The sequence below is a fragment of the Cnephaeus nilssonii genome (genome assembly GCF_951640355.1).
Source record: "Cnephaeus nilssonii genome assembly, chromosome: 9".
Lineage (NCBI taxonomy): Eukaryota > Metazoa > Chordata > Mammalia > Chiroptera > Vespertilionidae > Cnephaeus > Cnephaeus nilssonii.
The window spans coordinates 29768128-29793679 of record NC_137080.1 but is presented as its reverse complement, the minus strand read 5'-3'; the positions used below and the strand labels follow the sequence as shown (position 1 = coordinate 29793679).

General features: G+C 43.3%; 1 protein-coding gene across 3 annotated transcripts in view; it reads right to left on the bottom strand.

The window, feature by feature from the left end:
• UTRN (utrophin) overlaps positions 1-25552 on the bottom strand; it is a 454275-nt gene that overhangs the window by 409154 nt on the left and 19569 nt on the right. Inside the window, exon 1 of one of the 3 annotated variants that reach the window (XM_079779953.1) lies at positions 4260-4615. The exons of the other annotated variants lie outside the window; for them this stretch is intronic. Within the exon in view, the coding sequence (XP_079636079.1) occupies positions 4260-4329 (70 nt within the window). The 5' untranslated portion in view covers positions 4330-4615. Of the gene's footprint in view, positions 1-4259; positions 4616-25552 lie in introns of those variants that run through there. 3 annotated transcript variants of the gene reach the window in all.

The following is a 25552-nucleotide window of genomic DNA, read 5'->3' as shown; positions in this document are numbered from 1 at the left end:
GCCAGGAAGCCACCTCACACCCAGTGCCGACACGGCCTCAGGGACCAGGCCGGAGCCCTGCGACAGGCCTGAGCCTGCGAAATATTCAAGGAGGAAACAAGGTGGGAGTGAACACCACGGAAGCAAGAAGCACACGCCTACGATTCACGTGTTCTAAGGAGTCACAGAGAAGGTACGAAAGAGAAACGGGTGACCCGGAAAGAAGGGAAGAGCAAGGCCAGGCCCTCGGGCTCCAGGGCGGTCCCTGGGGGAGGATGACCGTCCTGGGGTTGGCAGGTTGGGGCCATGTATGTCCCATTTCCCACAAAACTCCACTTTCTACGAAACCTTCTCCTCCGGAGAAGTTCCATGAGGAAACCTGTCTATCTATAAACGTATAAATACAGCCAATATAATGAACTGGGTTTGAAAGTAGGAATGTTGGACGAAGAGAACTGCTTCCTGGAGGCTGCCAATTCGGTGGCGTGCGGGAACTACCACCGTTCCCATTGGAACAGCAGTATGTAATTTGGTCGGTAACAACTGACCAACTTTCGGGACCTCTGAACTTGAAAGTTCCTTCACATCGCTTTCCATTGATGCCTGCAAAATGCTTACAACTTAAGCTCTGTCAATACCTCAACGCTCATTTGAAAAATGAGGTAACTGAGGTCTGTGAACACGGAGTGAAACCCCAAACCCAGGCTGTGGGTGTTCTCAGCCTCAGGAGCAGCTCTCGCGGGCCTCCTGCAGCAGCCCTGGCTCTCAGCAGCATGGCCTGGACCAACAGGAAGCCCAGACACTGCAAATTTGTTTTCCTGAAAGTAAAGGACACCATACAATACTTCCTCTCTTCCTCAGTCACAGCCAAACACCAGGTGACACCAGGAGGAAATGCACGTTCCTCAAGAGCAGGAGGGTCCAGGTATCAGGGAGCAGCAGCTGCTGCAGAGAGCGGTCCCACCCCCACCACCTCCACCATCCCCACGCCCACCCCCACCTCCACGCCCACCCCCACCGCAGTCCCGAACTCAGCACCAACACAAGCCTCGGAACCTTGAGGCCACTCAGAAGGGAGTCTTTCAGCAACAGAATGAAAAGAACACCAACACACTTCCACTCCCCAGGGCACTGAAATCATAGCCCCAAAGGAACAAGGTGGTTACTCAACACAGGAGTTACTAACTCGACCCCTGCACACCGGAAAGAGGGAGAGGAAAGGGAAACGAAAGCAAATGACTCTAGGTTCTAATTTCATATGCAAGAACACCCAGCAACAGGTGCAGCGTTCCGGTGCAATAATGACTCTCAAAACATCTGTCGCCTCCGCAGCAAAGAAACCCAGTATTAGCAACAATGTCAGAGGCGCAAAGCGTCATGTCCTTGCCACAGCAATTTTGTTTTTAAAAAAAAAATTAGCAAACGGATCAAATAATATTTCTCTGCTGACACGACTTTTTTTGACATAGTCCCCTCCTAAAACAGTTTACTGGAAAATAATTTAAATGTTGGTTCCGACAAAAACATTTTTTAATGTCAGTGACTAGTATAGTGCCTGGCACATAGGAGGCAGGCAATAAATATGTACTGAATGAATGAATGAATGAATGAAACCAACAATCAGGTAAACAAAAAGTTGTCTTCACAAATAAAGGTAACCAAAATCTCACTTTCAGGGTAGTATATAAGTGTAGTTTTTCCCAATTTCTCCAAGAAGAGAACAAAAGGTTGTAGCCGGAAGCCAAGAACAAGAGCTATCACCAATGAACATCTATGTCAGGGGGTGCCTACCCCTGAACCCCCTGGCTGAAGCCCTTTGGGACTAAGGGATCTATGCAGGGAATTCTCATTTGGAGAAAACCAAATGGGAAAAGCAATCATAATCATTTGAGCAATCCACCTTTGGATTTTCCTTTCTTTCAGAACACCATTTCATATAACACTGTCCACCTGCCATTACTACAGAGTTTATAAAATAAATTCTGTTGTACAGTCTTTTCAACATGATAAAAATAATCCACTGATTATATCTCATGGAAAATGTCTTGTGCTATATGTGACAGGTATAAGAAAAATGTGTGTGGATAAGGTGGAGTAGAAGTGGAGCCATTTTATGAGGTATAAAAACTGACAGAAAGGATGGAGGAAAATGGCAATGAAATTGAGCCCGCTGATGAAGGATGTCTGTCATAGAAATGCTGTACCAAATAAAAAGAATATCAATGTGACAACATCACTGATTTACATCAGATGAAGACTTACATAGTGATACTAATTATAAAAATAAGGGTTCGGAGCACAGATAAAAATAAATCATCAAAATTCCCAGGAGATGTCAGAGAACTGAGAAATACAAATAAAAATATAGAGAGGTGCCCGGTGTGGCTCAGTGGTTGAGCGTTGACCTATGAACCAGAAGGTCACAGTTCAATTCCCAGTCAGGGCACATGCCTGGGTTGCGGGCTCAATTCCCAGTGTGGGGCATGCAGGAGGCAGCCGATCAATGATTCTCTTTTATCATTGATGCTTCTATCTCCCTCTCCCTTCCTCACTGAAATCAATAAAAATATTTTATTGAGTAGTAAATTAATTTTATAAAATTATAATAACTCAATCTAATAATATTCTATTTAATTTTCTTTAAATTCATGAATTTTTCTTTTGTTTATAACAGTATTTAGTATTCCCAATAGAATTTCTCTCATCCTATGTATCCAATTTAAGGAATCCTTTGGTTTTTCAACTCATTCCTTCCAAGATCCAAAAGAACCCCTACTTCCTTTTACCTCCAAGTAATACCCAAAGATTTTGAATAAAATTCTTAGCTAAGATCCTAGGTACCTAGTTAAGAATTACTAACTTCAAGCAATAAACTGGAATAGCAAATCTCTTAAGAGTGCTTTCGTGTGTTTTTTAATGACATATTTTCATTCATTCATTCATTCATTCATTCACAAGATCCATCATCCCTACAGGCCAGGGGCTATGCCAGGCACTACAGACAGCAGTGAACTAGAAAATCTTGCTCCTTCCCTTACAGAGAGCACAGTCTAGGGACTATCAACAACCAAGTTAAAGCAAACAGCACTGTGATATTTGTGATGAAGCAAGCAACAGGGCAAGTGGCAGGGGATAGGAGGAAATCTACTTCAGGTGGGTAGTCAAGACAGGCATCTCTGATGAGGTACAATTTATTCCCATGCCCAACCCCAGAGAGAGTGGAAGGGGCTAGCCAAGTGCTGGGGGTCAGATATTCCAGGCAGAGAAAAGAGCCTGTAAAAATGTTGCTCCTGGAGCTACAAGCCAGCCACAGATGGGGTGACGGATGGACGGAGAGAGAGGAGGCTCATTATAAATATGCCAACGGCATCTCGCCATGTGACTCACCCAACACGCCTTTGCATTTACACACACTTTCCCCTCTGCCTGGAACCCCTCCCTTCTACTCACTCTCTGCCACCTCAAAGGTCCCTCCTCTGTGCGACATTCCCTGATCCTCCAGAGAAGAACAAAACTCCAGGAGTCAATCCCTCCTTACCTGTGTTCCCACAGCACCTAGTACGTGCCACTGTCATACCTCTTACCACACTGCACAGCATCGCTGTGGTCAAGGGCCTAGAAGCAGGGATCTTGCCTTATTTGTCTGTTTCCCAGCAGTCTGTTCTGGAACGTGACTCCAGCAGACATGCAGTAAATGACAAGTGAGTGAGCGACCACACCAAGAGAGGAATGGACAAGTTAAACGAAGGCGTTTGGAATAGCGCTATGGCTACAACTCATTAACCCATTTGTAGTTTTGAAGACAGGATGTTTTCTCTCCCCATATGATTTTCAAACCCTTTGGGGCAAATCATCTTGCATCACAGAGAAGTGACAGGATAATTTTCAGAGCGTTTCATTAGACACCGGCCCCGCTCCATTCACATTGGACAAGCACGCATTCCATTCCCTGACAGGCCCACACTAGGCTCTGAGGCTGACAGTCACCCTGCCCTAGAATGTCTTCAAGACCAGTAAGCAAAGCAAGTCACATTTCCAAAATGTTGTTAATGACCGACCTTGTAAGATTTTTTTACATGTAATTTATTTTTTTCATAATGTTAAGAAAAACTGCTTTTTAAAAAATGCCAAGGTCACCCAGAGGACAAAATCATTGAAAATCTGTCACTCAGAACTGTCCACACCAATTCGGAGCTCACTGAGTCCGGCCGAGGTTTCCTTTCTACAACCGATGGACAAAAGGTTAAGCAGCCACCACGTTCTCGGCGAGTCTTCTTTACCTGCCTGCGACTCCCTGCCATCTCCAAGCGTGAAATCGGACGCCACTTCCAGATCTCCTTGGCTCAGCATGTCCTCCAAAGGCAGTTAAGATTCACCAACCAACCACGCATGTTTTCTAAAGTCGCTGGAGAATGTGCTTTTATGGAGTCAAATTGAAAAACAAGGCCGAACTGTATGGGAACCACGGAGAGAGGAGTCCCTCCCAACTGCCCCGACCAGAATGGTGACATTCCTGCCTGAGCACAGCCCAATCCTGGTCTATTCCGTCTGAGCCTGAGCCTCTGCCAGGCTGGGGAGCCTGTCACTTTAAAATCCGGATGTGTGACAGCACTTATCTGCCTAGGAACATGGGAGGTGTGCATTCTGGCTGTTCAAATTGCTTAGAATATAGAGAAGCCAAGCACTTGCTCGCTTTTTCTTGGGTTTTCCTTCCATTGGAGCCAAATGAAAATGTGGGTGGGCAAAATGTTTAGGAATTAAACAACTTTTTAAAATGTTCCCAAGTGTCCAGCTCTCGCAAGAGAGCTTGTTCTCATAACGTTTACAATAAAATTTTCAGCCTATATATTCCAGATGAATCGCTAAAGCTTTTAGGAGCCATCCATTAATACCCTAAATAATGCATGTGGTCAAGCTGAAAGGTAAACTGTGCCTCTTCAACCAGGATTAAAAATACTATCGAGTGAAATACAAACTGCACCTTTCTGCCAACCTCAACGCACAGCCTGCTGCTCACTTCACCCCCAATCACTGTCCTCGTTCACGTTGGCCGTAGGCCAAGGTCTGCCCTACTCAGGGCCTGCACATGAGCTCTGCCCTCAGCCAACGCCCTCTACCCTCTTCACGTGTCTACTGCAATATGGCCCTCCCTTCCTACTAGTGCCCAGCTCGGGCAGGTAAAGGCCCATCAGAATACACTACCACAGCACGGCAGCACACTTAGCCCCTAGGCAATCAGACAACTGTTAGTATATTCTGCCCTTTGATAACTGTTTCTTCTATTAGTCTACACATCCCAGAGGCCGGACATCATGTCTGTAGCGATCATCCATTTTCCTGAGCGTGCCCAGTGCAGTGGTATATGAGGCACGCAATAAATAGTTACTTCCATTTCAGATTGTTGTCGCTATAAAACTACATGGCCCACTGCTATCAGCTCTAAGGAAACCAATGTTCATTTTAAAGCATCAACTTTGTCAGAGGTTATTACAAATCAGGGGGTCCATGAACTCAGAAAGGGGAAAAGTAGATATTTCTCACTAACCTTTAACAGAAATTTGCATCACGTATTACAAAGGTAGGTCATAAAGCGCACTATTAGTAATACCTTTGACTGTATCACCAACAAAAATCATAGCCATTTTCATAAGACATTACAGATAAAAAATTGGCTGATTATCACCTCAGAACAGTATGGGAGCTACTGGGCCCACTGTTAGATCTTGTCACTGAATGCACTAATAAAAAAACAAATATTACTCTATCACAGGCTTCCTAGTATTCTGTAACTGAATTTTTATATAATTGGTTTTCCATTATAATGCCCTGCATTTTATTTTATGCATTTTAAAACATTTCTCTGAATTCACCAAACTGTGAAAGAGGTCCATGGGGAAAAAAAAAAAAAAAAAACAGGGAGCGAGGTGATGAGAATAAAAAATGAAAACTCTGATCTACATCATCATCAAGAAATATAAACACTAATGTACCAAGAAACACAATCTGTTTTCAATGGATTGAACATAATTTTATTCACTGGGAAAGGGAGTAAAAATAAAAACATAATCTAAAAAAAGACAATGCAAAACAGAATTATTAAGAAGTCATTTTTTCAATAAAAACCTCTATTTTTTGTACAAAACAACTATAAAAGAGGAAGTTCTCGAGGGGCATTTACAAGGTTAATAGTTACTGTACAGTTCAACTACTCTACATCCTTGATCTATTCTTGATAATGATAAAACTTCTACTTTTTCCAGAAAGACTCATCTTTGATCCAGAGAGCCCCTTGGGTTGGTAAAGTGAGAAACAAGGCAGGTAGGGTTACAAAATATACCACAGCTTATCATCTTACTTCTGGATCAGCTCTGGGAATATACGCACATACCCACCAGGAGGAGTAACAGAGTAATCATTAACACCTTACTGTGAGTTGCTTTAATAGCAGTAACACCCACCGCCCTCCAATAAAAAAGGAGGCAGACCAGAGAAGGGAGGAGCCAGGCCTCCATGAAGGTAGCAGGCCAATGGACAGCATCTAGAAGCTGGGTCAGCAGAAAAAAGCTCAGAGAAGGCACGTAAGTCAAATTTTGCAGACCCTCGATGGCAGCCAGAGGTCCCGCTCTCCTTATTAGGAATGCTCTGGAAGACTGAATACACAGTTTTTCTCACACAAATTAAGACAGTTTCTGGCCAGTTCCGTTCAGCAGCTCCAGTTACATTCAATGTCATTTTCATTCTTTCCCACCAAAAGGAAAACAACAGGGGGGAAACCGGTCCTTGCACCCCTGCTCTGTCCTTCCCACTTGCCCTCTCCCTCATCCTCCCTGTTTACCCTAAAACTCGGGACTCCAAGTCCAAGGCCTGCCTGCTGGAATCCACAGGCAGGTATCACATCTCTTTCGGAATATTAGCACAGTTAACATAAAACTGAAATCTTTCAAGAAATTCACACACCCCAACTCCCAGCAGAATATTTCCCTGAAATCTGTGAACACGTTTATTCCGAGGCACAAGTCAGCTATCTACAAAAGGGAGTGAGCCGTTGCCCTGAAATCCGGGAAGCCCAGAGCAGCAGAAAGAACACTAAGTTTGGGGCCACTGTTTAATCTTGGAAAGCCATGTCCTCCCTCTTTGACTGAGATTCCTCAAGTATCAGGCAAAGGGAGTAGACTTAGATGGTCCCGTAAAGCATCTTCTAGCTCTAACGTCCTGTGAGGCTCCACGTTGTTACAACAGCCATCCATGATTATTATAAGTGAGTGGGAAGGACAGAAGGCCACTGACCTCTAAAATGGTGCAGAAGTCAGGAAATGCTGGAAAGAGATCATTTCAGCTTCAAGGTCTCATTCGGAATTCTATTATTTAATTTGTACTGCATTACCAGTAAACTAAAGATACACAGCATAAGAAATGTCTAACAGAAAATAGGCCATAATCACTAGCAATACAAAAAGTATGTGACTGTAATGTGAGGAGAAACTTGCTCCAATTAATTTGGATATTTACAGTTCACATGCACATTAAATGATTTCTAAGGCCATGAAGCCTGGCAAAAGATAGAGGAAGTGGTGGGATAACCATGCCTGACAGTGGTGAGAAATCAGTGCTGAGAAAAGACAGCTATTGAAAAAAACGTAGACCACATTATTCCCAGAGGTTTATGTGACTGCCAAGACAGTAATATTGTGCGCATTTTCTATACCTTCAATACATTTTCCAACAGAATTATTTCCAAAGTAAATCTCCCATTACCTATTTCTCAATCTGTATCAAAGTCATAAATGCTCATAGTTTTTTTTTTGGGGGGGGGGGGGGGGGTAATCAAATAGGACTACAACAAAATTCAGCAATCCTGCCCAGCCCTCCCTTTCAGCAGGCCAGCCACTTCTGTCCGTTACCTGTTTGTTCTGACACTCATTTACGCATTTCTAAATGCTGCACTTATACTACGGTTTCCAGATTGTCAAACATTATTTACAGAATTTTATTATAGTAATTAAGGATTTACTTCCCTTATATCCACTCTTCCATTCTCTATCCAGTGGTGATTTTGTTTGTTGTTTTGTTTGTTTGTTTAAGGAAAATCAGTATTCACACATTTGGGGGGGGTGTTAAATATGTTTTTATTTATTTAAGAGAGAGAGAAAGGAAGAGGGTGGGAGGAGGAAGAGAGAGAGAGAGAGAGAGAGACATCAATCAGTTGCCTTCCATATACACCCCAACAGAGGACCAAACCCACAACCCAGGCATGTGCCCTGACCAGGAATCAAACTGGCGACCGACCCTTCAGTGCACGGAACGATGCTCAACCAACTGAGCCACACCAGATAAGACTCTATCCAGTCTTTTGTTTCTTATATCATCCTTTAAATTTCTAATACCTTTCTCATTCCCCAAATCTGATTTTCTATAGCATCCTGTTCTTGTTTCGAAGATGCAATTAGTTTCCCACTTCTCTGAGGGTATTTATTATATATCTTTTTCCTGTTTCCCCTAAATTCCTTTTTCCTGCTGTTTGTTTGGGGTCGGCATCAATCCTCAAATCCCTGGCTCCTGGCAGCCCCTCACATACTAAAATGAGGCCATCAAATGCTCAAGTTCCAGGAGGTTGGGTGTCACTTGACGACTGGGGAGCTCAAAGCAGGTAAGCAGTTTCCATGCTGTAGCTACACTGGACTCCCAATAAAAGCATCCTTCGACTTGGAGCTGGTGTAGCTTTAGGAATTCTGGGACAGGTGTGCCAGAGTTTCACCCTCCTGGTAACCCTTAATCTTCCTGATGTCAAACCAGAGCCCCAGCGTCTTCTCTAGGTCAGGGACCCCAAGCCAGGGTTCAGTTTCCCCGGGGAATACCCAGGGTATATAAATCTCTGTTCTCCTGTGCAAATGGGGAAGAAGGGAGGCAAAGTGTGCTGTTCACAGATCTCAACCAAACTCCCAGTTTTTAGCTCCCCCCCCCCCCCCCGCCCACTTCTCCCCCTTCCTGCTGATCCAACTACAGACCGTACTGGTGACTCCAAGTCAGGGGGCTTGTAAATGCTGAGAGATACATCCAGAAACCTCTCGCCATCGGCCCCTGCTCTGGAGCCTCAGTAGTAACCACTCTGCCACCATCTCCCAACATGGGACGCCTTGCCCAGGCATAGCTACCTTGTCTCCACTTCCCTCTGGACACACGAGTTTATTCCTTTTTGTTCTTCTCCCATAATTACAGTGATATCATGGCAGCAAGCAGTGATAAATATATACACTCCACCGCTTTCAGCTGTAAGATCTGCTCTCTTCAACACCCTTAGGAAGACACCCGCCCCCCCCCCCCCCCCCCCCCGTAATGTGGTCTCATTACCCTGAGCCGGGCACTGATTTCCATGGTGCCATATGCAGGCAAAGACTTGGTCCTCACAGCCTCGAATTCTAAAAGCAATTCTGCTGAATATTTTATGGCCCAAGCCAGACTTTGTGCAGTAATATTCATAATATCAGATGGATTTGTCAGTTATTTATTCTCTTCATGATTAGGTCCGATTTGGAATTTGAATTCAACATTTACAATATGACACAAAGCGATTTCATATGTAGCAAAATTTTACAGTTATAGCATATTACATTTCTTTGCTTGACCTTCAAATGTGAAATTTTACTTTGCATTTAGTAATTCAGTATGGCCCAATTTTAAGTGCTATTTGGGGACTTTAATGCACATTCACTTTATAAACTAATAATACTAAATTGCATTATAACTTTATTAAAAATTCCAATAAATTTTATCTCTGAAAGTGTACACTAAAATAAAGATAGAAGTCCAAAGTTCATCCATATTTATTTTTAAAAAAACTATAGGTGTATCAAGCATTTAATAATGAAAGAAAAAGTACCCAGTGTAGATGGCCCTATAACCCGACAGCTCAGTGCCTCACAACAATAAACAGGGTGCCTATAAGTTTTAAAAACACAAAGAGCCACTCCCCTCTTGGCTGAAAGGGAACACATATGTTTCTGATAGTAACATGCTGAAATACAGAAATCATTTTTCAAGACCTTCTTTTGGATCAGAAAGAACCTCACAGCTGGATGCCAATATTCCCCACAAAACCCAGTGAAATTGACTGTGGCTACCTATAAAGAGAGTGGAAACTTCTCAAGCTAATAAAAGTAAGGTTTTCCAGCATATTCATAAAATTGCAAACTTTAGCATAAATTATGTGGTTTGGTAGCTCACATACAGCCAGTTTAATTGAGCCATTGGAAGTCATGGAAGCTCATAAAATATATTTGCCCAAGTCATGATATATCTTTAATGTATCACAAAAAGATGGTAAGGAAGCAAGAAATTTAATAATACGTTCTTTATTTTCTTTAAACCTTCCTGTTTCTGCAATAGCTAAAGTAAGTAAAGGTAATGACTACTAAGTGATTTCAACCTTAAGGCAAAATCAGTATTAATGTTGTGCTCCTTGGATTCTGACCCAGGCATGTTTAATAGCCCCTAGCATTCAAAACAGAGGCTCTCCAACCTTTATTTCCTTGCTCCCTTCCACCACATCACTAAATGGAGCAGGAGGATTTTTCCACTCTCATTCAAATGATAATAGTTTTATCATTTATAGTAACCAATTAGTGCTGATAAAGGAATATAGATGAATGATGTTCACCATTTTACAAATAATATTTATAATCCACAATTTACCTAGTAGTCATGACAATTTAATAGCCCTCTGAAGGAAGTGTAATTGATTCAATAACCAAAGTAAGAATTACCAAGTTTCGTGCATAATTAGAAATGTCTTCATTACTTAAATGTGGGGAATAGACCTTAAAATCCTAGGGCAGCCAAAATAGTTCCACTCCCTACATTTGGACAGGATTTACCTTCTAAAAAGATCAAAATCAAATACTCCATGCACATTTTCCTATGTCTTTAGCCTAAAGTATTCTATTCGTTAATCCTTTATACACATATCCAGCCCCTATGTGCCAAGTGTTGTTCAAGGCAGTGACGTAAAATGGTCTATGAAATCCTTTTACTTTGTATCCCACACTCTGCCCATCAGTCTCATCTAGCGGGTCCCCATGTTGAAAATGCTTCTGAGTCAGTGTCTTTCATTCCAGGTGCCTACTAAGGAAAGACAGAAACCCCAGGTGATGCATCACAACCCTGAGTTTTGTGGGAGAAAGGAATTCCTGGCCCACAAAGTGACCTTCAGGACAGCTGTTGAAAGGGCTCTCACGGACTTTGGGGGATTAGCGGGTACAGGTTTCCAGATGCAAGACGGTAAATCCAGTACACACACCGGCTGGGTGCTCACTGAGACAGGACGGTAAACCCAGTAGACACACTGGATGGGTGCTCACTGAGACAGGACGGTAAACCCAGCAGACACACCGGCTGGGTGCTCACTGAGACAGGACAGTAAACCCAGCAGACACACTGGATGGGTGCTCACTGAGACAGGACGGTAAACCCAGTACACACACCAGCTGGACGGTAAACCCAGTACACACACTGGATGGGTGCTCACTGAGACAGGACGGTAAACCCAGCAGACACACCAGCTGGGTGCTCACTGAGACAGGACGGTAAACCCAGTACACACACTGGATGGGTGCTCACTGAGACAGGACGGTAAATCCAGTAGACACACCGGCTGGGTGCTCACTGAGACAGGACGGTAAACCCAGTAGACACACCAGCTGGACGGTAAATCCAGTAGACACACCGGCTGGGTGCTCACTGAGACAGGACGGTAAACCCAGCAGACACACCGGCTGGGTGCTCACTGAGACAGGACGGTAAACCCAGCAGACACACCGGCTGGGTGCTCACTGAGACAGGACACATCACAGGGAATCGCAGAGAGCACTTGTTGCACAAACATCCAGACAGCTAAAGCCTCCATGTAACAAACAGAAACAGCCAGATCCCAAGCAGAGGCCACATGTGCCAAGCAACCGACGCCGGGCTCCATTTTGATAACTATAGAGTTCCTTAGGTTTTCTTGTAATCAGATAACTTCAAACTTATTTACTCTCATTATTATTTTCTAAGCACTAAATCCGACAGGTAGCAATTGAGAGTGTGGCCCAGCTACCTGGGTTTAACGCTGCCGCTCGCGATCTGTGCTGTGGGGGTAAGTTACTTCACCACTCTGCGTTTTGGTTTCCTGACTGTAAAATGCGGATGATAATAGAAGTGCCCTTTCTCAGGGCTGTTGTGAGAATTAAATGATTTCATGTGTGTGTGTGTGTGTGTGTCTGTATGTATATATTCCTATATACACATATATGAAAGTGTGTGTGTGTCTGTATGTATATATTCCTATATACACATATATGAAAGTGTGTGTGTGTGTCTGTATGTATATATTCCTATATACACATATATGAAAGTGTGTGTGTCTGTATGTATATATTCCTATATACACACATATGAAAGTGTGTGTGTGTGTCTGTATGTATATATTCCTATATACACACATATGAAAGTGTGTGTGTGTGTCTGTATATATATATTCCTATACACACATATATGAAAGTGTGTGTGTGTCTGTATGTATATATTCCTATATACACACATATGAAAGTGTGTGTGTCCGTATGTATATATTCCTATATACACATATATGAAAGTGTGTGTGTGTGTTGTATGTGTGTGTGTAAATAAGAGTAAAACAGCTTAATAGTGACTGGCCTAGGAAGCATGCAAAAACCATTAAGCTACCCTTCTTGTTACTGCAATGCTTCTTTTTTTAAATTTCTTTATTGATTAAGGTATTACATGTGTGTCCTTATCCCCCCATTATGCAATGCTTCTTATACACCAAATTATTCCATGTGGTGTCTCAGGTTAAAGTTAAGGAAACACTAAACATGTACAACTGTGTTTAATATGATGAGCTAGAGATGATTTAAGTTTTTCGGCTGATTCCAAACACCTGTGCCATACAGCCACTGACACACAGTAAGCTTATCCGGGTGCTTCAGCCAGCACCTCCCTCCCCCCATCCCCATCGGCAGGAAGAGGCTATAAGAGAATCTGGCAAATAACACACAAGCGGAATCTCGGTTGCTCGGAAAGTACTTAAGAGAATTTAAGAAGGTGACTGGGGTGAGTGGTCCCAGTATTAAATAAAGGAGGCTTCTGAGAGTCCTTCACCAGCCTGAATCCCAACATTTCACACCACGGCTGACAAAGGAAGGGGTGAGAAACAGCCTGAGTGGCACTCGTTTTTATTGCTTTTACACTAACTTGTTTTAATGTTTTACCTCTGTAATCCTACCTATGAGAAACTGCCCTTTGCTCCTGAATGCTCCTCTCACCTTAGTCTATACACTTCCTCTCTCTCCTGCTGCTTCCCCTAGTCCCTACACTGTGAGGTCCAACCAGAATGTCAAAGTGTGTACGTCTGAGTATTTGTCAACCAATGTAGTGGCTGGAAACATGGGTCGGAGACTACTCTGCCAGACCTGGTAACCCTCTGTCTCCCTCAATAAGCCTGCAGGGAGTCAAGAGCAAGTGATGCAAAGAGAGGAAGAGAGCGCAGGATTGAAGGCAGGAAGTAACAATAAAACAACAGCAACAACAGCAACAAAAGCGAGAGCCTCTAACAATATTAGGCGAACACTCTTAACTCCTTCCACCTTCACAGCAACTCTACGGAGCCAGTAAAATACACAGAATCATTATTTTTCTTCCACCTAGTGCCCAGTATTGACATTTTTTTAAATTTACCTTACGTAAATTGGGACCAAAAATTGAAGATAGAGACACACACCTCAAATAAATCTTATGCTGTAGAAGATTCCATAGGGGAGCCTGCTAGGTTCCCTTATTTTCAGAAACGAGAAGACAGGAAGCAGAAGGATGTTGGTGAATCAAGTTACTCTTAAAGAATTATCATCCAAATCCTTAGTCCCAAGTCCCATAAAATGTCTCATAGAACAAATAATTTAAAGCATTTTATCAACAAACTAGAGGACCAGTGCATGATTTAATCATGCACATGTAGGCTGTCTGTCCGCTGGTCAGGACCCGGTGTGGCCGGCAGCTCCTAAGTCCCTGGGCCCCTAGGGCGAGGCGGGGCGGGGGCATGATCCTCCTGCAGCTGGAGCCCAGGCAGGGGTCTTGCCTTCGCCTCCCGCCCAGGAAGGCTGGGGCCACCGCCTCCTCTGCCTTCCTGGAAACCCGCGTCCTCTGCGGACACCGGGACTCCCCCACGTGCTCCTGCGGCCCAACTGCCGCCAGACTCCTCCCCCGGGAGCCGCGCCACCCGCCCACCCGCGTAGCCTCCAAACCTCCAAATGCCCCGGCTCGCTGCCCCAGAGGCCCGTCTGTGCTGCAACGCGAGCTCAGCGTCCTGCCGGCCCAATCACCACCCCAGCCACCCCGAGTCCCGCCCCCTGTGTCTCCCGCTGGCCCAATCGTGGGCGTAGCGGAGTGATGGTAATTTGCATACTACCTTTTTATTATGTAGGATCTTTAAGTGCCGAAGTCTCTGACAAAGGCTCCATGAAGGGACAGAAAGTCTGACATACCCAAAAGCAGCTCTCCCAGGCAGCCCCAGACCCTCCCCTTAGCAGCCGGATGGGCAGACAAATACCTTTGGGCCAGGACAATAGAAGAGGGAAATGCATGCGGCTTAATTGAGACAATTACAAAAGAGTAATAATAATAATAATAAAAAGACCTAATAAAATATGAATTTACTTTAATCCGAAATCATTTAAAATTTGTCTTTTTTAAATTTTTCAATGGATAGTATAAAGAATAAACTAAGCAGCACCTTATTTCTTGCTATCTTCTAAGTACTCCTAGAGGAGTAAGAAAGAAGGGATATACTGATGGAAGATGTTTCTTTAAAGAACTGCATGCGACAGAGAAGTCCAGGCCACCGCATCATGACCAGAGTATTTTGCAGCCTCTTAACAGTTGCCAAGTACTTTCCATATATATTACAAAGTATTAAGAAAAATCCTAAAAGCAGAGTACCTAAGCCAAAAATGAAACTCAGAAAACAGATAATAGGTCAAGAAATAAGAAAACATAAGGACTTGAGGTTTGTAAAAAGAAAAATCCCATCTGGAAGCTATTTCCAGGAAAGGAGGAGAGGAAAGAACAGGCGCAGAAAGAATGCTCATGTTAGGAATTACTGACGGTGAGAGTAGACGTCCATGCGCCACTATGGAAAAAGTACCATGACAAATGACCAAATCGCGAAGGGTTTCTTAACAGGAAAGTCTGAGAACCACTTTTTAAAGATTAACTTGTGAAAAGAAAGATAAGGGCAGGTACTATCCTCATATGACGAAAATTTGATAACTTACCGAGATACCAGAATTGTTTAAAATGGCTGTTGATTTAAGGCAAAACACCAGAAAACTTCCTCCCATCTGTACTGGAAAAAGTGATTTTATAAATGTGTACCTGCACTGCCACAAGTGAGAGTTCTCTTAGTCCAGGGATCACATACAGCTGAAGAGGTATCGTTCTCCACATTATTCGCTGCCCCATTATGAAGTTACAGGGAAAAGGTTTTGGAACCCCAGGGCCAGGCGGGGAAAGGAAAACTGTGCTTCACATCAGCAAATGTCTTTTTGAAAAGTGATGGATAATGTCAGCCTAATAACTAATCACTTTCCTCTTCGCATTGCCCACTTGGAGATAAATTTCCATCTGAAGTTTAACAAGAGGACAGGGCACCTCATCTAAAGCAAGCAGAATCTCTGTGAACTGACTCCTCTTGTCCTAATCTTACTTATCAACTCTTTTCTTCCTCTCTCTGCATTTTTGTTGTATTTTTTTTCTTCAAATTCTTCTTCTTATGTGACTTTTGGTAGCACACTGGAATAAAACAGGGAATAAGTCTTTTAAGTATTACAAAGAAACTTACTGTAAGACCTGGCTGATAATTCAGATGTATCCTCGTCTGAAACAGAAAGTTACGTTTTTCCCATAGAATTATTGTAGGGAGTAAATGAAATAATGTATTTTAAATGTCCCAGCACATAAGCTTATCTCTCTGCCTCCTTCTACTCTTTTAGGAAGTACTTTTTCAATCTCAAATTAATTTTCCTCATGTGCTGTGGATTTAGCAAGCAATCAATTAGTTCACACATTGCTAACTTTTATGGTGCAACTAAACTGGTTACAATTATAAAAGGTTAATGTATATCCAGATACTTCCATAAAAAACATTGACTCTGGCTAAGATTCCTGGACCTCTATATTACATGAAGTAAAAGTTTAACAAATCATGTTTAATTTTAAATGAGGGTCACGTACATGAAGATACTGCTAACAAAGGGACTGGTGTCCTACTTTTTACCCAGACCTTCTCATTCCTGATGTTTTCTTTGAACCTAACTGCATTTCCCAATCCAATGGCACCCCCAAGGAGCCCACTGTAACGCAAACGGCATGAAGGACAGCCATGGGGTCACGAAGAGCCACCTGTGGTCACTTGGGTGCAAATATGAGTCACTATCAGTCTGTAGGCTTTTTAATATCATAATGAAAGAAGAGGAGTGGAGGATGAACCACTTGGGGGATATAGATACTGAAATCTCTCCGCTTGCTGTCTCTTCCATTTCGGAGGCAGGTGTGTAGGGAACAGACCAAGATAGCAAGGGAGCCATGAGCCACGGACTCCTGCGATGAGCCCAAGCAGCTCACAATGTCATGACATTCCCAGCTGTCCAACTGTAGCCACAGCCACTCCACAGGATCATCATAGACCAATTCCCAGGATTCTAGATGGATGAAGGGCTTTCCTACAGATCTCTACTCATCCCAAGCTGCCACACTGCAGGAGGAAGTCTGCCCACCGCAGGGGCACCAGGCCATGGTGCTAAAGGGGCTGATATCCGGCCAGCACAGTAACCCCGAGAAAACAGTCACCATCGCACTTCTCTGCACAGAGGCACAGCCCACTAAGTAAGTGTGTCCCTCCGATTCTCTCTCTCCCGAGGGACCACCTTCATCCAACTGTCCTCCGAGAAGGGCTGTTTTGACCTACTATTCAAAAAGGCAAAATATCACCCATCCAGTCCTGATGGACCTACCCACTAACCTCACCACCTCTACGAGAATTCCTTTTCCTGGAGCACCAAGGCCAGTGCTGTGAGAACAGGAACCAGCGCCGGGAACTGGGCCCTGCCCAACGAGTGTCAGACCTCAGCCAATTCCCCCACCCCTGACCTCTGCTGCTATCACGCCAAACACCCCAAACTTCTCCTCCCTACCCTCCATTTCACCCAGGCCCTGCCCACACCCCCGTGGTCCTGGCCCAGGGCCCTGGGCGACTGCCCTGCCAGGCCGGGAGGAGCCACACAGCTCTAGGAAAGAGGATCAGCTGCAGACCGGCCTGGCGACCCCCGTTCCAGACCCTGCTGGTGAGCTTCAGAGGCACTGGCTCAAGAAACAGTGTTACAGAGGCGACCACCTCCAACGGCACTCGCACTGCCCCAGGGTCTTGCAGCAACCATGAAATGTGCAAGAGGATTCGCACGCTGGCTTATATTCCAAAGCTTCAAACAGCAAATTAGAAATGAGGGAGAGAGAGAGAAGGATAACAGAATACCTTCCCCTTGGCCTACTGTGAGCACTAAAAAATGCAATGCATGAACGTGCCTGGCACAGAGTCAACACCGAGAAAACAGTCACCATCACACAAGGTGCACAACCCCCCACCCGCGACACCAGTGTCCAAAGAGCCCCGAAAACCCAAGGTTTTGTTCATGACCCACTTGGCAGCAAAACGTGACCTGAACTGACTTCAGACTACTTACAACCTTGTTTGTGTCCCATTTAGTGGCAATAGTCATATATTTTACCGCAGGAATAGTAATATTTTTTCATTGCAGGTGCTGTCCCAAACTCTCCCACAGACATTACATCTATTATGGGATAGGTACCATAAGCTCCCTGAAACAAACAAAATCATTCATTCTGAAAACACATCTGGTTCTCGGGGCTCTGGATTCGGGATTGAAAGAGAAAAAGGAACCCTCGTGCACTGCTGGTGGGAATGCAGACTGGTGCAGCCACTGTGGAAAACAGTATGGCGTTTCCTCAAAAAATTAAAAATGGAACTTCCATTTGACCCAGTGATCCCACTTCTAGGAATATGTCCCAAGAAATCAGAAACACCAATCAGAAAGGATATATGCACCCCTATGTTCATAGCAGCACAATTTACCATAGCTAAGATTTGGAAGCAGCCTAAGTGCCCATCAGCAGATGAGTGGATTAGAAAACTGTGGTACATCTATACAGTGGAATACTATGCTGTCATAAAAAAGAAGGAACTCTTACCATTTTCAGCAGCATGGATGGACCTGGAAAGCATTATGCTAAGCGAAATAAGCCAGTCAGAGAAAGATAAATATTACATGATCTCACTCATTTGTGGAATATAATGAACAACATAAACTGAGGAACAAAAATAGAGCCAGAAGGGGGGAAAATTTTAGAATATAATAGAGGCAATCCTGTTATTTACAGATTTTTAATATTTCCTACAACTTTTGTGATATTATACTATGTTAGTACAGTTTGGTAATATTATGTTTAAAATCTTTTTTTCTTGAAATATTAATGTTTATTGCATGTAATATTATATTTAAAATCGTTTTTCTGGAAATATTAATGTTTATTGTATGTAAATGACTAATTATTTTGTATCTACAATCTGATAATAGATTTATTTTGTATATTGGAAAAATAATAATAAAATAATAATTTTATTGCTGGGGGAAAAAAAAGTGTATCATTACCCATCCCTAACGTGAAGGAGGTGGGGGCTTGCTGGGTCAACCCAAGAGCAGTCTTCGAAGGCCAGTTGTCAGGAGGTCTGAGCACAGCAGTGGCTCAGCCCTGGGGCAGGTTAGAATCAGTCTCCTGGGGAAGCAGGCACTTGGGTGGGGAGGAAAGAGCTGACAGGCTGAGCGGACGGGGACACGGAAGCCAAGGCCGCCCCAGTACTTCACTGGCTCTCAGAGGACCCAAGCCATCAAGCACATTCTAACTGTTCAGTCATTTTTTTCCTAGATTTTCAAGTGAATCTAGTTTTCAGTCCCAACACTGGCTCCCTTGAGTCTGGGCAAACTGCCACCGAATCACAAGGGCCACTCAAAGGTTTTTTTTCAGGCTGTTGAAAACATTAAACTAAATAAGAGAATATTCTCCAGCCTCTCTCACTGCACCCTTCCCCACCCTTACCATCCATTAAAACAACACTCCATTCATTCCAAAGATATTCTACATGTCGTGGATTAAATACATAACGTGTATGCTATAAATAATAAATATGAGTATCAATGAAGCAGCAGCATGGGGAAAGTGGAAAACTTTAAGAGCTAAATCAAGTGAATGAGCTCTATTTATAGCACTATCCTTAGACCTAGACAAGAGAGCCCCTGCCTTCAACGCCGCCTCTTCAAGGGCCCTATCTGGCCCTCCTCCAGCTGCACGCCTCCCCATGGGACAGAGAGCTCAGGGCCAAGGGCAACTATGTACTCAGAGCCCATGCAACCTCTTCTAAAGCATCCTCCAGGGACCCAGGAGCCCCGTAATCCTGTCCATGGGAGCTCACTTCCCAAGGTGTGCCACACCTCTGTTTGCAAGTAGAAAAGGGAAGCAGACTGGCCAGGTGACCACCCACTTGTGTGTAAGGCCCTTCTCGGGGCAGAATGGAGCCTGCACAAACTCTGAGGAGTTGGATAATCCTCAATTGAAACCTGACTCACCAAGTTGTCATAAAAGTACATTTGGCATTATCCATTCTCACCTTCTTCTCTTTGGTATCAGAAATCTAGCCCTTTCCTTGCTTCCTCTCAGTTTCAGCACGTGGCCATCTTACCGCAAACCACATTTCTCCACCTCCCTTGCAGCTAGATGGGGCATGTAACTAAGCTGTAGCCCATGGGACAGCAAAAGGCATCATGAGTGAAGCTTCTGGGTCACATCCTTTAAAAATGAAATGGCTTGTGTTTTACTCCCTCTTTTTCCCCTTTGCTTGGACTAGCACTTGGACACCATGCTTCGGGGCCAGACTTCACCAAGATGAGACAACACTGAGGAATGACAGAACAACAAAGAAGGAGCCAGGATCCCTGAGAGACCTTACGGATTAGAGTCTCCAAAGCCACCCACCCACTCTGAACCGTAACATGAGAGAAAAATAAACTTCAATCCTATTAGTGCCATGGAATTCTGAGTTACACCAGTTTAGCCTCTCTGTAATGTATTTTGCAATTTTGCAAATGACCTAAATAAACTGATTGCAAATAAGATTTCTGGGGGTATGCGAAAGCATACAATATGAGTCAACAATAGTAATCCCAGACCAAAACTCATAATACCAAGCCTTAGCAACATTAAAAAAAAAAAAAAAAAAGAGGAAAAGAGAGGAGGAATTTTGTATGGATACAGTCATTTTTTTCCAAAAACATCTTACCAGAAAAATCTATCAAAAATATAGTTAGTCACACAAGAAAAAATAGGTAAAAGAATTCCATGGGAGATTTAATCATAGCACCTAAATGTCTATAAAATGTTCAGTCTAATTTAAAATGCCTTCTTTTCAAATAGAAAAGAGCAAACAATTAAAAAGGAAAATTCTAGATATATTTAAGAAATAAAGACACAAAGGTTGCTTGTGTGATATATCTAAAACTATTCTTACATGCTCATTTTAGAAGACTGGGAAGAATACATCAGCTCATAATAGGCATGTGTGTGGCAGTAGTGGCTAACATTTATTGAGTGCTGCTGTGCCCAAGTGCTTTACATATAGTAATGTACTTAATTTTTATGACAACGTGAGGAAGTAGGCACTAGTACTATCCCTGCTTTATTGAAAAGGAAACTGAGGCACAGATCAGCTTAGCAATTTGCCCAATATCACACAGCCAATAGGTGGCCACATTTACATTTAAAACCACATCATCTGATATGGTATCAACCAGTCCCTAATATGGTATCACCCCTAGAGAGTGCTGATAAAAATTTTAAATCCTTAGGCATTTCTTATTCTGCTTTTCAAATATTGTGTGCCCTAACCGGTTTGGCTCAGTGGATAGAGCGTCGGCCTGCGAACTGAAGGGTCCCAGGTTCGATTCTGGTCAAGGGCATGTACCTTGGTTGCAGGCACATCCCTGGTAGGGGGTGTGCAGGAGGCAGCTGATTGATGTTTCTCTCTCATTGATGTTTCTAACTCTATCCCTCTCCCTTCCTCTCTGTAAAAAATCAATAAAAATATATTTAAAAAATATATATATATATATATATATAGTGTAAAATATATCATGGTATACTTGTTACCTAACCCACTTTAGAGATAAAAGGCTTATCCCAGAGACATAGGAACATCGAACAGACCCTCATACCTCAAAGGGAAGGCAGGGGAGGGGCTTCGGGGAAGAGATCAACCAATGAATGCATATGCGTACATGCATAACCCATAGACACAGACAATAGGGTGGTGAAGGCCTGGGGGTACCGAGAGGGGTGGGAGAAGTCAATGGGGGAAAAAGGGGACACACCTAATACTTTCAACAATAAAGATTTTTTTAAAAAGATAATTCACAAAGGAAGAAACAAAATGGCCAATAAGTAAGTGAAGAAATGTTTACCTTCATTACCAATTAAACATACAAATGAAATCTATCATACAAATTAAAATAAATTCATAATATACTTACGTTGATTTTTTTAAAAAAGGCTTATCCCAAATGCCATTTTGCAATCCTTTCTTTTTGATGTTGTTTTGTTTTGTTAACATATTTTTATTGATTTCAGAAAGAAAGGGAGAGGGAGGGAGAGATAGAAACATCAATGATGAGAGAGAACCGTTGATTGACTGCCTCTTGCACATCCCCTACTGGGGATCGAGCCAGCAACCGGGTTATGTGCCTTGACCAAGAATTAAACGGTGACCTACTGGTTCATAGGTCAATGATCAACCACTGAAGCACACCAGCTGGATTAATCTCAACAAGCTTGCTTTAAGAATCCCAGTGTGGAGGATACTTGGGAAGATCATCAGATCACTGCAGACAAAACTGAAATTCCAGCAATGAGGAAGAAGGTAATAGAGCACAACCTTCACCAGCACAGCTATGACAAGTCAGCAACAATTTGGTTCTCTGGAGCTTATACATCGATCAGTGTGAGGTCATCCAGTCCATACTTCTCACCTTACAAACAAATCAATTAACTGTACAAAGAAAGAGATTGATTTATTCAAGGTCACAAAGCTGGTTATATGCAGAACCAAGACTAGAACCTAACTCTTATCTGAGACTAAGGCATTTAGGTTTTCTAGAATTTATCAACTAAATTATGTTCCAAAAACCATGAAGAACCCTCAGGGGTCTGGCGGGGGCGGGGGGGGGGGGGGGGGGCAACCTGCCACCCCCCACCAAAACTTGCTTTATAGAAAGCTCCCCCTGCCTGTCAGCTCTGCATTAAAGAGGGCAGTAATGCATCCTCACATTCCTAAAATGCACCTCCATCTAAGCTATTTTCAGAAAGACTTTCAAGGCAAAAGGAAGGAAGGAAGGAAGGAAGGAAGGAAGGAAGGAAGGAAGGAAGGAAGGAAGGAAGGAAGGGAGGGAGGGAGGGAGGGAGGGAGGGAGGGAGGGAGGGAGGGAGGGAGGGAGGGAGGGAGGGAGAAAGGAAGGTGAAGGGGGGAGGGGAGGGGGAGGAGGGAGGGGGAAGGGAAGGAGGAGAGGTAGGCAGCCTCCAAATCAGAAACAAAACCAAGTATTAGCATGCTTTCAAGAACCCTTTACTTGGGCCCTTTTGGAATGCTTAATCTGAGGAAAGCTTCCTACTGCCAGAATCCATCTCACAGAAAAACGATCACCATCATTCCCTTAAATGGACATTTTTGTGCCAAACAGAAATTAACATGTTCTCTAAATAAAGGACAAGCTTGGAGAAGAAAAGGCAGTTGACAACCTAACACTGACATATATCTACATGACATTGGCCCTAGTCTTCTTATTTCATGTCTGACTGTTGAAAAAATCAAGTACTGCCAGCCAGCTTTGGGGAAATACAGTAGTAGACTAATTTAGAGCTACCTAATCAATGCAAAAAGATGCACTAGTGATTAAGCTGTTATTTGTCTTGGGGATTACACATTTGTTGAAAGCAACAAAAGACACAATTTTTTTATTCACTCAACATGCATTTACTGAACATTTACTCTGTGCCAGGCACTGTTCTGGCTACTAGCCATCCAACCCAAACAAAAGACCTGCCCGCAAGGAGTGATGGCAATTGACTATAAATCTCAATGAAGAGCCAAGAGAGGACATGAAGGGATGGGGATAGCATAATGGTCATAGGATCAATGGACTGTAGACCCCTCTGAGGTCAGAAATTGCTAGAATCAGGATACACGAGGGAGTGGACTAGCCATGTAAGATGTGGTGAGCAGAAAGTGCGACACTTAAAATTTAGATTATGGAGGGGCTGCAGGCATAAATGATGACATGGTTGGCCAAGAGAGGTTCGAGAACTGAGAGAGTAGAGTGTTAGAAGGATGAACTTTATGCTTACATTGAACTAACTAAAAGAAAAGTAACTTCTACAAAGGGTGATAGTGAACCAGGAGCTAAAACCAAGGAAAAATGAGAGTGATGAGGAAGCGGGGGACAGAAGGGCATCTCAACAATGAGGTTTAGTTGGTGACACAACTTGATGACATAGAGGGGGTCTGATCCAGATGTGAGCTGAGGAGCAAGAGGATCAAACATCGCCAATCTCTCTGGGAGTAAGAGAGGGGTGGGAGAAAAGAGGCCCATGGGAGGCCATAGGGAGCAAGGTCCTCAGGTGAGAACCACTACTATAATTACTCCATGAGTAAAAGAGAGATTGACTGGCCTATTTTCAAGTGACAAACACATCAACATTTTTGAAAAGTAAATTACCTTTGACATTAGGAAAAATAAAGCATGTGATACCCACTCCACCAGAGATGGATGAAGCACAGGTTCCATTAATTAAAAAAAAAAAAAAATCTGAACCAGAGTGTTAATTATTTGCCACTTTTGGCAACAAAAGGGAAAGATTCATCAACAAATAAAAATTCATTATATACAAAACTGGGTCAAACATGATTGGAAATTATGTCCTTCAAACCTGTGTCTACCCACCCTAATTCCAGCAATCAGGTATTTTGCTTGAATGGGTCTGAGACAACGGAAGCAACAAAAGGTTCAGAATTTGGGTTGTGGCAAGAGTGTGGGACCCTAAACTCATGCCAGAGTATCAGACTGTCAATTTCATTTCCATCAGAAAAGACGGAAACACTACAAGAAACGCAACCCTAATAAGGATCAATGTTTGATGGATCATAGACCTCCTTTGAAAATGTAATGAAAACTGTGAACACTTTTTCCCAGAAAATGTGCAGAGGCACATGTGCAAAAAAATTCTGTACACACTGCATGCACTTATCAACAACCCCTCCCCTCTTCCCCAGGCCAACCAGGTGAGCTAGCATAACATCTGCAAGTCAGCTTCCTGTGACTGTCGGAGATCAAAATATTAAAAACCAAAATCCACTTTGTTCCTCATCCCCCACTGCCAAAATCTACCATTTTATATTCTCCTTCCTCTGGACGCTCATTCTAAGGGCAGTCAAAACTCTCAGAAAATACAGAGAAATTAAACAGTTCTTGATGAAATTTTGAGAAATGTTAAGAATATATTTAAAAGAGAGCCAAGGATTACTGAGGAAAATAGTCAAAACTCCAGCTGCCAATTTTCAAGGATGTGATCCCAGACCATGCCATCTATTCTCCTGGATATATATTCCACTTCCCGCCCTCCCAAAACCTTAATAGAAAGGCTTCACTTGCCAGGTGTTGAAGCCAGAAAGTAGACTTCTTCCCTACCACTATGTCCCATCACATCTATCTCCTGCCTAAAGCTTTCCAACTCCCCTCTTCTTCATCCCAGCCGCAACTCCTTAATTCAGGTGAACAATGTCACTTACTCTCGGACTGTAGCCCTCCAGTCCCCAGACTTGCCCTATCCACCACCCCAACCCAAGTCATCTCTTCTCCTGAAGAGCATATCTGACCAGACCAACCTTCTGCTTAAAGCCTCTTAAAGGCAGCAAGGCCTTCCAAAACCAGGGCATCTCCAGTTGCCGGTGGTGGGAGGGGGAGGGGGGTAGGTACTTGGGTTATGTTGGAGATCCATAGACAGTAAATATGTGACTGGCTATTAGAACTGGAGTTGATGTTGTAGGGGTGTGTGTGTGTGAGAGTGTGTGTTGGAGTAGTGTGGGGATTACTTAGAAATTAGAAAGTTTTTGTTGTTTTTTTTAATATATTTTATTGATTTTTTTACAGAGAGGAAGAGAGAGGGAGGGATAGAGAGTTAGAAACATCAATGAGAGAGAAACAGTAATCAGCTGCCTCTTGCACACCCCCTACTGGGGATGTGCCCGCAACCAAGGTACATGCCCTTGACCGGAATCGAACCTGGGACCCTTGAGTCCGCAGGCCGATGCTCTATCCACTGAGCCAAACCGGTTTCGGCAGAAAGTTTTTTT